Consider the following 14,817-nt stretch of genomic DNA (forward strand, 5'->3'; position numbering starts at 1 on the left):
ACCTGGAGAGGCATGCTTCACTTGGTTGTCCCTCTGTGAATAACATTTATTCAGTAGGCTACATTACTGCTATTCTATAACTTTTCCTTTCCATATGCCAATTATAGAGAAATGTCAACTTATTAAATCATGTATTGTTGAATCATGTGATTATTAAAAGAGAAAGAAATGCAACCTGCTTGTCACTGATGCTATCTATTTATCTCTTGCATTTCACATGGCTTGGAATAGGAAAATCAGTGGAGGCATAATAATTTGTATTTATAGTCAATTTCTCCTTTGGGTTCTTAGCGCTGCAATATTTGGTTTTCAAACATAGAAGAGTTTTTTGTATTTTCACTGGAATTTAAAACAATTGCAGAAACATTTCTATTGGTCTATAGTTTTTTAAGACATCAGTTTTGCAAAATTTACACTTTTTGGTTAAATTTAAGTCAACTTTGCCCTTTCAAAATTACCTCTTGACCATTACAAAAGGCATTAAAACCAACATGCACATTTGTGTCACTTGGTATCTTTACTTATTATAATGTGTCAGCTGTTAGGACACTGAACACAAATGCAGAACTATTCTTCTGACTCACCCAGCAGTCAGGCCAGGTCAGTCCCACTGTCTCCAATCTAGAAATATAAGAGGTTAAAAGATCTTTCTGATATAATGGGAATTATGTGACAGATGGTTCCCTACAGAGAAGAACATTGGGAAACATTTAGGATGGGGGTTCTGTTTCTTGGTGTTTATATTAACAATATACTTTTTTTCTATAACATGTGGCATACACAGAATAGATCAGTATGGGAGCTGGCATGAAAGATGTATGGGCGTTAACTCTTACATGGCACTCCTGCCATGGAAATTTTTAGTAAATTTCACAGCAGAAGTGTGGGGAGAAAAAACAGCTCCATGCTCAGGATGTTTGCAACCTGGTGCAGCTGTGCCCCATGTGCCAGGCTGCAACACCACTTGGTTTGGGGGCCTAATCAAATGTATTTGTACAGCCCTTTCCAAGACTTCACTGACCTTATTCAAATTCACGATTTCTTTTACCCCACCTCCGTGGCAAAACTGTAGCCTTACTCCTGAGTAATGCAGCCATTCATCCCAAACACATGTCCTTAACCTCTTTAAATCCATCCAGGCCATTATACATTCTGTTTCTCATCTCTCTCTGTCTCTCTCATGCACACATATGATGGAATTAATAATGTATTCTGTGGGGAGGACTGAAGCAAGAGAAACCACACTTGTTAAATATTTACCATTCATGAGCTGGAGAAGCCAATCAGTAGAAGGGCCTATTATTAATACAAGTCAAGCAACCAGGTAACCCGAGCTACCCAGAACAATAACCAAAAATACCAGCAGGTTACAGCCATTGCTGCCCATCCACAGCCATTTAGCTGTTTACATTGCAGCAGCATTTGAAACCCATTGCAAAGGGTTTCGCTGAGGCTGCTGCCCGCCTCCCCAACTCCGAACAACACTGCTCCCCCCGCCCCCGCCCCCCGCGCTTCGCTTCACATTGTCTCCCCCCTCGGGGGCTCGAGCCGAGCAGCATCCTCGAAGCATCTGAATTCCCTCCTCTGGCTGTGATTGGAAGTCAGCCCTGGGCCGAGCTGAGGATTGGCTGTCGGGAGGTGGCAGTCAGCGCGCCGCGGGGGTGGCGGTGGCTAGCGCTCCGGCTCTCCTTGAGCTCTGCTGGAGCAGCTGCTACGGTCGCTGAGTGCAGCCGGGGAGGGGGCGTCAGCAAGCAGAGGGAGCGAGTGGCGGCGCAATGGTGAGCGCCGCGGGGGCTGCGGCGGTGGGCACTTTCCTCTCTCCCCAGGGTTGCCCTGTCCCCCGCGCCTGCTCGGATTACGGCCCTTGCTATAGCGGAGGGGAGGGAGGCTGAACCAAGAGATGGGCTGGGCGCAGGGCAGCAGCGGTGGAGGGGAGGGCAGGGGGCTGACGGGGAGGGCAGGCCGGGGTGATGGCGGGGGAGGGTGCAGAGGGGCGTGCAACCCCCTTGGAAGGCAGATGCCAGAGGGGTGCTGCGCTGGGGGAGGCGGCTCAGGCTGGGGCTGGCGCCCCGCTGTGGGGGCGATGCTCGATAGGGGATTTTCTCCCACGCGGGATGATCGGCCCCATAACGCACCAGGGGATGCAGGCCGGGAGGGGAGGAGGAGTGCTGGTCTCCTTCCCCCGGCCCGCCCGCAGCAAATGACTGCGCCCCCGCACTGCTCCTATAAGTGACCCCTTCCCAGGTGTCTCCACTGTCCCCTGCCCCCACCTTCGCTGCTCGCACGCCCGTGACTGACGCCCACCCCTTCGCCCCTTGTCCCCAGTACGGATTTGTCAATCACGCCCTGGAGCTGCTGGTGATCCGGAATTACGGCCCGGAGGTTTGGGAGGACATCAAGTAAGTGCCGCCCCCGGCGCGCTGCGAGGGGCCCCGGCTCGCTCGCTCTCTCTGTCCGGGAGCCGTCACCCCTCGGGGCAAGATGCCCCCCCCCCCCCGCTGTTCGCCCCGATCCGCCCCTGGCCTGCTCCCGTGCGGATCGTGGCTCCCTTTCCCCGTAGGGACCCCCCCCCCCCTCCGCCCGGGCACTCTCCTCGGCAGCTGCGGCTGGTTCCCACGCTCCTGTCAGGGCGGGAGGGAGCGGAGGCAGCCGCAGCAGCCCGGGGGACACGGGTCAGGGCCGCGGGGCGAGAGGCAGCTCCCGGCTCGCTGGCACTTGGTGAGCAGCATCGCTCAGGTTCGTGGGAAGGAAGGAGCAAGGTCGGTTCCACACTCAGCAGCCTCTGAATGGGCCGATCCGAGCTCAGTTGCTCGTGGGAATGTTGCAAACGCGCCAGCAACCTCCAGCGCTGATCCCAGGCTGAGCTCCCGGGTGAGAGTCCAGGGGCTCCAGCGCATCCCCGCTCGCAGCCCGATCCCTGCTGTTACACAGCGGCAGCTGAGCTAGGCTGAGTGCAGTGAGGGCCACGATATATGTACCGTGTAAGGAAAAAGTGTTTGTTTTTACTCTTTTCAAAATTTAGCAATTTGTTTGTAAACAAAGTGTTAAGTGTTTTTAACCCCCACTGTGTACAGTAGTTAACATGGTCCCATAAGGCAGCCTTACATTTTTCAATGTCCATCCACAAAAGTGTTCAGCAGGAATTGCATAAACCAAGCACCTGATGTGTATGTTCAAGTCAGGGTATACAAGGGGCAAACTTCTTCACAAGCACTGGGTGTTTTGCATGCAGCCTTTTTGACGGCACACTTTTGCTTCTGGGCTTGTGCTGGATATTGCATACATAACTTGTTAATTATACAGAGTTGTATACCTCTGTCTGTAGCTATGAGTGGTTTTCAGAAAGTAACCTCTTACTCTGACATGGTTAGCACAGCATTTTCAAATTCATTCAGGGTAAGCTCCATTTTAGCTTAATTGGGGCTTGACTCATTCTCCCTCTGTTGATTTCAATGGAATTACCCCAGGGATGAAATTGACCTCAGCTGCTCATGGATCCTGAATGTGGTCCCATTTTAACTCTTGGGTAAGGTAACAGAGGTTGGGTATGTAGGGGGTTCAGACACCACATGGGAAGACTCCACTAACATTCTGGTGTCAGATCACTCTATTTGGTAGACACAACAATTAAATCTCTTGCAAATTCCTGAAGGAGTTCAAGTGGAATTTGTAGTTTATACATTCTTAATTCAAAACACAAAATACTATATAAAACTGACATTAACAGGTTATTTTCACCCTGAATTTGAAATAAGAAAAAATATTTATACAAAAAGAAATACTGTGTAAAATGGCTAATATTTTCCTGTATATTAATATTATCAAAGATAATATAGCTTTCTTGAGCCCAACTCCTTCTGCTTGATCCTTCAAGGAAGGCTAAATTTAGTTTGAATGACAGTCTGTTTCCAAGGAAATAATTATTGTGTCAAAATATTGAATGATGATTTCACTGCTGGATTGGACAGAAGTATGGTTTGGGTTGTGAGGAACAACACTCTGTTTAACACAAATACAGTTACTTTGATACTTAACTAAAATCATAAGAAAAATAGGTAAAAGACATGATATATGCTGCATTCATAAATGCATGATATAGTTTTAAGTTTGCCCTGTAAGACATTTCGTCTTTAACTCTGGGCTTAATGATAATGCTGGATCTTAGAAAAGCAGATGAAAACCAGGATGTAATACTTGGGCACAATGTGTTATTTTAAATGAGGAGTAGGATTTTTTAGGTTTACCTCAGTTACTTAGGGATATAGTTCTCCTTTCACCTGGCACTCTAATTTCCTTAGTGTTGTTTTAATTTTTGTGTGTGAAGAGTTATTAAGTAGTAAATTGAAAATATTTGTGTTCATCTCAGAGCATGCAGAAAATTGTTTTCTTTAGAGCCATCAAGATCAAATGTGCCATTGAATGAAGCTTTGCCCTATAGAAATGGAAGAGAAAATCATTGATGAGTTTTTGATGCTGCTGTAAGAGTGACATTTTGCTGACAACGTTATCATCAAAACATAGACACAATTACAATTTAAGTCTCCACTCTTGGCCTTCAAACAGCTCTTCAACATTTCTTTGCAACCACCATCAGCCTCATAATTTGGGTTATTGAAAAACGAGGCGTGTAGATGACGCACAGTGTAACTCTCAGGAAGATTAGGTCTGTACTTTTGCATCCACCTATAAAACAGAATACACTTAAAACATAGAATGCTTTGTACAGAACAAGGGATTCTACAAAGAGACACTAAACTAAACTTATAAAGCAATTGAAGTAGGTTTTGATGAGACTTGACAGATTACAAACTGATGATATTACTGTGGAAATCTGGCTTGATTTTTAATACATAACTGGAATTACAAAAGAATAATAATAATAAAAAAAAAAACAAATTGAGAGAACTCTGGAACCTTGCTTTACTGAACTAACATGACAGGTCCTAAATACAAAGATCATAGGTTGAACCCAGAAAAATGACGGAAAGGCTGAAATCTTGCTGATGGAATGTAATCCTGAGTTATAGAGCCTCCATTGGTTTCCCCACCTTAGTATTTACAGTAGCTAATTCTACTTCTATTTTATAAATGTTCTCTTCCTGGCACTCATAAAATTCAGAATGTGCGGTTTTTCAATAGTTTCCTGGCACGGGTCATGCCACCTTCCCTATATGGACTCAGCTGAGTACGATGAGATAGGAGAGTAATGTGCACATGGGGGAAAGTCTCCATGAGGTTGATGGACATTGCTACAGTAGATTGTCCTTAAAATACAGTAAGCATGTTCCTAGATAATATTTTCCTTTGCTTACTAAAAGTTATATGGTCTGTGTCATGCTTGCCATTTTAATCCACTTTTTCAGTTCATTTCTTCTGAAGAAGTTAACTCTGGATATGGGACAAATTATTAACTGTATGCAGACCAATGTTGTATTATTCTGCATACAGGGGGTTTCATGCTAAATAAACTGATATTTAGGGCTATAGTTCCTTTTTATATTTATAGGCTTTTGGTGTTTTCTTCCCCTTCTCAGAAGAAGAATAGATTTCAGACTCCTTATTTTTGTCATCGTTACATGTAGAAGGCCATTTCAGATCTGGTTTGGCCATTTATACCTTTTTCTAGTTACCTGCTGCTAGAAACAAATGAGCTCATTGGGATTTACCCCTCTGCTGTCATGGGGTTATCTTCATATTCAGGTATGTGTTTTCAGCTTGGTATACAGGAATTTAGTACTATGACTTCCATTATGTTGATGAGAATTGCTACGTTTTGCACTGAATATTTAAGCCATAATGTCTGTAGACAGTACCAGTTATTTTTGACACTTTCATATGTTTCTTGTGTGCACTGCAACTCTAACTGCCAAACAGACAATCACCAATGCCCAAGACTCTTTATTGTCCTTTATTTTACATTAAAGAGGATTTAATGTCAACACATTAAACATATTAAAAAGACAGGCACAAGCACATATTAAAAAGACATGGATACACTTTGAGATTTCCCGCAGAACAGATGTCACATACAGCTGGGCCATATTGCCAGCACACCTGAAAACCTCCTGGCACCTCTCTCCAATGCTAAGTGTGTAACCACTTAGAAGCCTTAATCAATGAGCAGGGATGTACTCTTTAAACAGGTGCATATGAGTTTCAGAAGCCCTAAGACCATATGGGATTGTTGGAGGCAATGTTTCCAATAGAGAATATGTAAATTATTGTCTATCCTGAGCTTCCACCACTGTGGTTAGGCTTTGAGCTGGATTATCTTTAAACAAATCAAAGGTGCCTCTGTGGCCTCTTGTATCTAGTTTTTGGCCAGGCTTGACCCTCAACCTGTGACACTTTCAGTGAGTGAGATTTCCAAAAAAAATATGAATGAGATTTTAAATGTCTTATTAAAACACACAGCAAAGCTCTTCATCACAACAACAAGATCATTTACAGTCTCCTTTAAAATGAATGCAGAATAAGTGATCCTCTTCCCAAATAGCAGGTCTTGAAATACTTGGCTCTGTGAAATTAAGCCAAGTGTGTTATCTGGAGGTAAAGAAAATTATTCAAATGAAATCTTTGTCTTCTTTCTGTTTCTATGCTAAAGGTTCCCGTAAAACAAGGTTACATGACCTGGTGAGTATTTAGACCAGATGTTGAAGCCTGTCCTGACTGCAAAAGGCTGCTGCTAAACATCTGGTGATACCATACTAGACCCCCTAGAAAAGAAAATCTAAGAACAAGCATGTGTCACAATATGTACATAGCAAGTGGTGGCATGTTACTGTGACCCCAGGAGCCACAGTTCCCTCCTTGCTCCCCACCTTGATCCGGGGGCGGGGGGTGGGGAGTAATTTGCTTTCCCAATGCTCAGCATTTGCAATGGAGCCAAGGCTCCAGACATTTCCTGCCCCTCTTTGCCCACCTGTTGTGTGGTGGGGAAATAAATGGATGTATGGCATCTGCATGCCCAGACTCAAGGTTTGGGTTGCCTGCTAATTAGTGGTTCTTCCTCATCTAATAGTCCTTTGCATGGTAGTCCAAGTTATGAGAAGACCAAATTAAGACTTAAACCAATCTGCTCCTCCCCAGAAATGTTTAAAAACTTCCCAGTGTGAACTGATATGATCTTACCTGAGGTGTTTTGTGGTGATGTTACAATTCTGCCATTGATCCATGAGAAAGCTACTATCTCACATTTTCAGTGCTGTCTCTAAGCCAACTTCGAAAGCCGCCATATCACCCAATAGCTAATATTTTTGCCTGAAATTCCATCATAAAAACTGCTATATTATTATTTAACTGGAGTCTGAGTTGAAAATTAGATGGACTATTGATTATTACAGATTCCACCAAAAGGGGTCTAATCTGATGCCAGTCAGAATGGAGAATTCTTAGTAACGTTGGTAGGAGTCCTATGCACACAGCAGCAAAGAAGAAAAGAAAAACTTTCAAAGTGAATTTATTATTAATATTAGCAGTAATAGTAGCACCTAGGATCCCTAGTCATGGCCCAGGACTCCATTGTGCTAGGCGCTGTACAAACCCAGAACAAAAAGTCAGTCCCACTTCAAATCACTTAGTGAGCATTTGAACCATAGATTGATCTTGCAAGTTTTCTCTTTGTTCACTGGAAGGGCTTCAGAGGATCTATGCTGTCGCTGGAGCCCTTGAGAAATTCCATTCCTCCCAGGGTGTGAATACTAGTGAAAAGTGCACTGTATCTGGCTAGCACTGATGGATTGTGTGGCGGTAGGTGTGGGTTGGCGATAGGGCACCCTCATGTCACAACAGTCAATACTCACAATTGATATGATGATTATCTTAACAACAAACAGTTGTGAACACTTCAGAGAAATGACTTCAGGTAAGGAATAAGCTGTAAAACCCAACCATTTTTTAAGTGTGTGTGTGTATATATATATATATATCAATGCATAAGCAGTAAAGAGTAAGGCAAAATGCAGTATTTATTACACACACAAAACTACGCTACAAGAATATTATTAAGGTTGCAAAGTCAAGAAGTCAAAAGTTAGGAAATACCAGTGTTAAGGTTGCCCATGTAACCTCCCTTGTGCATTATGATAGTCTTTAATTACATAATCTCATAATATTTTTTCCACAGGACCCCTGCCTCATTCCGTGCCCATGAAAGATGGTGCTCATTTAATGAGCAGCTATTTAATATTTTGTTTTCTCCTCATTGTTTAATGTGTGGCCCAAGCCTGATTTACTGCACCTTATTCAAATCCTGCCCTGAAGATGGAATTATTGATTTCCTCATAGGCTTTTCTGTGGTGCTGACCACTATATTAACTGAGTGCCTCACAAACATTAATTACTTTATTTTTACAAAACCCTTGGGAAGTAAGGGAGTTTTATTATCTCAATTTTACAGATAGGGAGTTGAGACAGAGATTGAAGTCCAAAGTTTCCGCTAATTTTGGGTGCCAAATTTGAGACCCCGTAGGATCAGATTTTTCAGTGTACTTAACATTATGTGGGTTTTTATATGTTCAAGTTCAGTTCCCATTGACTTCGATTACAGCTATGAGTGTTCAGCGCTTAGGCAAAGCTCAAATTGGGCATCCAGAAAATTAGGATTATACAATTAATAACCACCTGTATAAAGTTTCATTTTACTCACTTGCTAGTATCAATTCTGTGACACAGGCAGGGATAGAATATCATTCCCAAGGGCAGCATTCAACTGCTTTAACCATGACACCATCTGTTCTCTCACTGTAATCTCTTGCCTCATTCACTGGACATCCAACTTCTGCACAAAATAGAGGCAATAAAACCTTATAATATTGCAACCTTAATAATATTTTTTAATATATTATGTGTGTGTAATTTCCTAGGTTTTTAAAAAGCAAACTGAAAAAAACTGAAATTCTATCATGTGGCATCATATTGACACCTCATGGGTCAACGGCAGGATTGGCACTGAACAAACCTCTGCCACTTGAGTTAATGGAGTAACTGATAGCAGTAGTAGGTTGTCATCCTGTAGATGGGGATGATGCCTGTGGGTTTCACAGCTATTTGCTGACATCTGAGAGATGGTGAGACTCAGGAATCTTAAGTTCCATTCCAGTTTCTGGAAAAGAGTGTGCTTCTTGTGCAGCGGTTCTCAACCGGGGGTCTGCGGCCCAGTGCAGGTCCATGAGCCATTTCAGGGAGTCTGCCAGGCAGGGCCGTTTGGAGCCCCGAGCCCTGGTGCTCGGTGGCTGATGCTCAGAGTCCTGAATTTTGGCACCCTGTGGGGCAGAAGCCTTGAACCCAGGTGCCCCATGGGGTGGAAGCCCTGAGCCCCCTGCAGGGCAGGAGCCCCCTTGTGGCTGAAGCCTGGAGTCCCCCCATTCCCCTGCTAGGCCATGGAATTTTTATAGCATGTTGGGGGGGGGGGGGCTTGTGAAAGGAAAAGTGCTCTAGTGGATTCATACTCCTCTACCCATTCTCCCTCAGGTTGGATCTCTTTTGCTTCATCCCTTCCAACCTGTTCCTGTTCCAGGCCTGTCTCTATCCCACTCAGGCTCCTTGTCACATCCCATTTTTACCTAGCAAGTCCTAGATTGCACCACTTTGGTTTCTGATCCTACTCCCTGTCTCCTTGCACAGCAAGTCCTAGTTTCATGCCCTCTGGGCCACGCACCTTGCACTCCCATCACCCACTAACTTTTTCCCCAGTTTCCTTGCCCACACAATCCCAGTTCCTCCGCCCCGCCCCCCAGACCCTCATTCAGTCTACCCCCTCCTTTCCTCTGGCAGAAGTGTCAGAGTGCCATAACTATTGGGGAAGATTTTCAAAGGCACTACTGGCAGTTAGGTACCTAACTCCCATTAAAAGTTAGGCATTGAAACTCAATGGGAGTTAGGTGTCTAACTGCCACTGGTGCTTTTGAAAATGTCCTCAATTGCCTTAGGCACTTTTCAGAATCAGAGAATCGGATCTGTTTTCTATGTTTGAAGTTGCTGTAGCACAGTGTTGTATAAAATAATTGTCACAACTTTTAACAAGCTTTCTACTTAATATTTTATTGTAATTTTTGTTATTAAATGTGACACCTATTGGATTTTCGAAAGTCACATAATTTCATGAGAATTTTTAGTGTAGTAAAAAGTGCTTTGTTTTTATGTTCCAATAAACAGAACAAATCATAAAATAATTCTGCAATGTTTGAGATGTGACAACCTACAAAATGAATATACTAGTCTGTCTTTTTATCGGTGTGAGTGTTCATGTTAGACTATCAACATATTGACAACAGGTGTATCTGCTGAGCTTTGTGAAAAAAAACCCACACTTTTCTGTGTTGGCAAATCCTGTGAGAATCAAGAGGGCTGGGTGTGTGGAGGGGGTGCAGAGGTCAGGGCAGAGGGCTGGGTGTGTGGAAGGGGTCCAGGTGTCACGGCAGAAGGCTGTGTGTGTGTGTGTGTGGGGGGGGCTCAGGGGTCAGGGCAGGGACCCCAGACTAGGGGTGCAGGTGGGAATGTGGGGGGATGGGTGCAGGAGCTCCCATTTGGTGCTCAGGGTGGAGGTGGGGATGTGGGGAGGGGTGCAAGAGTCAGGGCATAGGGTGTGGGGGGGCTGGGTGTGTTGAGGGAGTGCAGGGGTCAGGGCAGAAGGCTGTGTGTGTGGCGGGGGAGTGCAGGGGTCAGGGCAGAAGACTGGGTGAGTGTGGGGGGGGGCTTCATGGGTCAGGGCAGAGGGCTGGGTGTGGGGGGAGGTTCAGGGGTCAGGGCAGAGGGCTGGGTGGGGGGGGTTCAGGGGTCAGGGCAGAGGGCTGGGATGCTCGGCTTGTGGGGGTGCTCACGGCAGGGGGCTGGAGGGGATATGCCCCGTCCCCACCTCTTTCCCAAAGGCCCCGTCCCCACCTCTTCTCTGCCTCCTCCCTGGAGCAGCGAGCTTGCTGCGGCTCCGCTCCCCCTCCCCCTCGCAAGGGCGATCATCTGATCGGCGGCAGGAAGTGGGAGTGGGAGGGGCAGGAATGCACCACGCTAGGGGAAGAAGCGGGGAAGGGGGGAGGGTGGCTGCTGGCTGGACCAAGCTTCTGCCTCCTGCCCCTGCAGGAGAGATCGGGGGAGGGGGGGCTGAGTGGGGCCAGGACCCAGGCAGGCAGCAACATGCCATCAAAAATTGGCTCGCGTGCCATCTTTGGCACGTGTGTTGCAGGTTGCCGACCCCTGATCTACTGCCTTTCTTAAGTGCTGTGTTGTGATGATAAATTCATTAATGTTTGTGAAGCACTCCTATATTATAGTGATGACCCCATAGAAAGAACCATGAGGAAATTACTAAGTCTTTATTCAGAGCAGAGTTTGAATACTATGAAAAAAGTAAGGCCTGAACCACTCATTGAACAATGTGGAGAAAACAAAATATCGAATAGCTACTCAGTAATTGAACGCCATCTGTCCTGTGCACTGAATGAACCAGGAGCCCTTTGGAAAAAATAGTATGTGATCATGTAATTAAAGACAGCATCATAATGCGTATGCCGAATTGCACAGGCAACCTTAATTCTAGTATTTCCTAACTTTTTAGTTTTTAACTTTGCAACCTTATTAATAATCTTATAACATAGGTTTTTACATATATATGGTTTCAACAAGGTAGAAGGGTGTGTGTGTGTGTCTCTCTCTCTCTCTCTATATATATATATACATAAACACACCCTTCTACCTCGTTGAAACCACACTTGGTATAGGTCTGAGTGGAGTATTAGCATCAAGATGACTCAGGGAGACTTGAAGGAATGTGCTTTGGAGCAGACCTTACTGATGCTCCAGCGAACAGAATGTGTTCCCCTTTAGTGCATGCTTGCAGCCAAAGCTCATCATGCTTGTCAGTGTTTGAAATTAGCCATTTTGTGGCAGTATGGCAAACTGGTAAATGTTCCCTTATAGATGCCTCTTGTCCCCTAAAATCTAAGACTTAATTTTAAAAAACTTGTCTCCAAGAGTGAAGAAAACCTTAAAAATGAACCAGATGTAGAACAATGCAATGATGTTTGCCTGAGGCTGCAAGAAGTGATGTGGAAAGAAAGCTGTAACAATGGCATGAACAGCCCCAGTTCATTTACAGAGGGTCATCCACTCTGAAGCCTAATTCCAACAATTTATATAATTACATTGTGAACAGTTTCACTGCTGATTAAAGCACATAAGAAGAGATGAACAGTCATATTACCTAGACTATAAACCCTTTGGGGCAGGGACCATCCTTTTACTATATGTTTGTACAATGTTTAGCGCAATGGGGCCTAAGTAATAATAATAATTAATAAATATGAAGCTCTGCACAATCTGCTGTGAGTGGCATCCCATTTAGGAGTTATGAGTGGGTGGAGCTTGGCAAGTCCCACCACTGATTTTTTGAGCCCGGGCCAATGTGTTATCTCGTCTCCTAGTTAGTATTCTCTTACACTCTAGGGAAGAGGTTCTCTACTTCCAGCCTTGTATGCCCATACACCCATGTAGCTGAAGGAAGAATATTTGCCTGTAGAACGTAAGAACAGCCATACTGGGTCAGACCAATGGTCCATCTAACCCAGTACCCTGTCTCTGACAGTGGCCAGTACCAGCTTCTGGCAGTTGGAGGCTTTGGGACACCCAGAGAATGGGGTTGCATTCCTGACCATCTTGGCTAATAACCATTGATGGACCTATCCTTCATGAACTTATCTAATTCTTTTTGGAACCCAGTTATACTTTTGGCTTTTGCAACATCTCCTAGTAATGAGTTCCACAGGTTGACTGTGTGTTGTATGAAGAGATACTTTCTTATGTTTGTTTTCAAACCTGCTGTCTATAAATTTTATTGGGTGATCCATGGTTCTTGTGTTATCCCTTATTCACTTTCTCCACACCATTCATGATTGTACAGCTCTCCATCATATCCCCCTTAGTTGTCTTTTTTTAAGCTGAACAGTCCCAGTATTTTTTAATCTCTCTTCTTATGAAAGCTATTCCACACCCCTAATCATTTTGGTTGTCATTCTCTCTACCTTTTCCAATTCAAATATATCTTTTTTTGAGATGGAGGACCAGAACTGCACACAGTATTCAAGGTTTGTAAATAGCTTTGTAAAGATCAAAGGCATTGCATACATACAATGTTAATTATTCTTAATTGTCTGCTATCAGTGCACATTGATGAAAGAATAAATTCTATCTATAGATTAGGCTGAAAGTCCATATTTATTTTGGATCATGTAGGACCTAATTAAAAAAAAAATATGTCCAGGCTTAATATAATTAATATAATTAACTGCAGTGGTCTGCAAAGAGTTGTGGAAAATTGATTTTTCATGGCATCCTTACAATTGTATGGGTTTCCATAGTGCAGAAGACAGACATAATAATTATTCAGTCGAGCTCATAATGGTTTTGGAAAAGCCATAAGTGTGTAAAAAAGATGCTACTGAACTGACTTCCTTTGTGTTTGAAAGATAATTCAGGATGAAATCTTCATTAGTGAAAGGCCAATAGAGGAATTCATTTTTTTCCATTATCCCTTTTAACATTTAATGAGTTTTCTTTCAAATAGTGGTTTCAAGTGGCACTAATGGATAGCCAGTTACATTCCTAAATGAAACTCTTTCATTCATATTATTCCAAAGATTAATTAACAATAACCTGAATATTAAGAGTAAAGTGATTCTTTTCATATACAAACCTGTAACATTAAGGGGTTGACTTTCCATCGAAGGAAACTCTATTAGGGGAACCTTGTGGAGGGCAGATCTGATTTTTAACAGGCACTTCCTGTTCATTTCTGCTAAAAAAAAAGAAATGATGGCATAATATGAGCCAGAGATTTTTGCATCATCTCGCTCCATCTCCTGGGTTTCACTGTGTAGGGGGCTATTTTAGCCCACAGTTTGTGCAGTGCTTTGAGATGATCTATTGGGATAAAAAGTGCTAGAAATACATCAGTTATTACAAATGAAATGCTTACAAAAGCCTTTTCTAAATAGCATTCCTTTCAGTCAACTTGTGTAAAGGAAGCAAAATAATACTGGCTTTGTATTCTTTATCATATTTTTAGTATTTGGCGTAGTAACATGCAGCTTGTAAATTTGTTACAGTTGACTGTATCTCCTAGGATTATCTTATTTTGAAAGCCTACATTAAACATTCTCATCTCCAGTCCATAGACCTGGGAAGTAACTCTGAGTTCTGAAATCTATAAATACACCTATTTACTTTACGCAGAAAGTCAGTTTCCTGGATAGATTCCCATTTTATTTAATCTTGTGGCTCATGGTAATTTATGTTTTTTTCCCAAGTGAATGTTTAAAATATCTTCAGACCATCTAGAATACATACAGGTCTTCTGTTTTTTTAGGTAGATCAATACTTTTAATATGTCTTAACAATGTGCCCCAGTGAACCATCTGAAAGGAAGATGATTAGTGTAAAAAAGGTACAGATAATCTCTAAGGCAATGTTTCCCAAACTTGGGATGCTGCTTGTGTAGGGAAAGCCCCTGGCGGGCCGGGCCGGTTTGTTTACCTGCCCCGTCCACAGGTTCAGCCGATTGCGGCTCCCACTGGCCGCGGTTTGCTGCTACAGGCCAATGGGAGCTGGTGGAAGCGGCGTGGGTCGAGCCGCAATTTGCGGCTCCAGGCCAATGAGAGCTGCTGGAAGTGGCAGCCAGTATGTCCCTGGGCCCGCGCCGCTTCCAGCAGCTCCCATTGGCCTGGAGCAGCGAACTGCAGCCAGTGGGAGCCGCAATCGGCTGAACCTGTGGACGGGGCAGGTAAATAAACCGGCCTGGCCCGCCAGGGGCTTTCCCTACACAAGCGG

General features: G+C 43.9%; 1 protein-coding gene across 2 annotated transcripts in view; it reads left to right on the forward strand.

The window, feature by feature from the left end:
- Window positions 1-1,336: 1,336 nt before the first annotated feature.
- The window catches only part of GUCY1B1 (guanylate cyclase 1 soluble subunit beta 1), a 55,550-nt gene continuing 42,069 nt past the window's right edge, over window positions 1,337-14,817 (forward strand). Inside the window, exons 1-2 of one of the 2 annotated variants that reach the window (XM_005299331.5) lie at window positions 1,597-1,778; window positions 2,326-2,399. In XM_005299331.5, the coding sequence (XP_005299388.1) occupies window positions 1,776-1,778; window positions 2,326-2,399 (77 nt within the window). In that variant the 5' untranslated portion in view covers window positions 1,597-1,775. Of the gene's footprint in view, window positions 1,779-2,325; window positions 2,400-14,817 lie in introns of both variants that reach the window. The other variant, XM_005299332.5, reaches the window with a different exon arrangement.

The sequence above is a fragment of the Chrysemys picta genome, chromosome 5 (genome assembly GCF_011386835.1).
Source record: "Chrysemys picta bellii isolate R12L10 chromosome 5, ASM1138683v2, whole genome shotgun sequence".
Lineage (NCBI taxonomy): Eukaryota > Metazoa > Chordata > Testudines > Emydidae > Chrysemys > Chrysemys picta.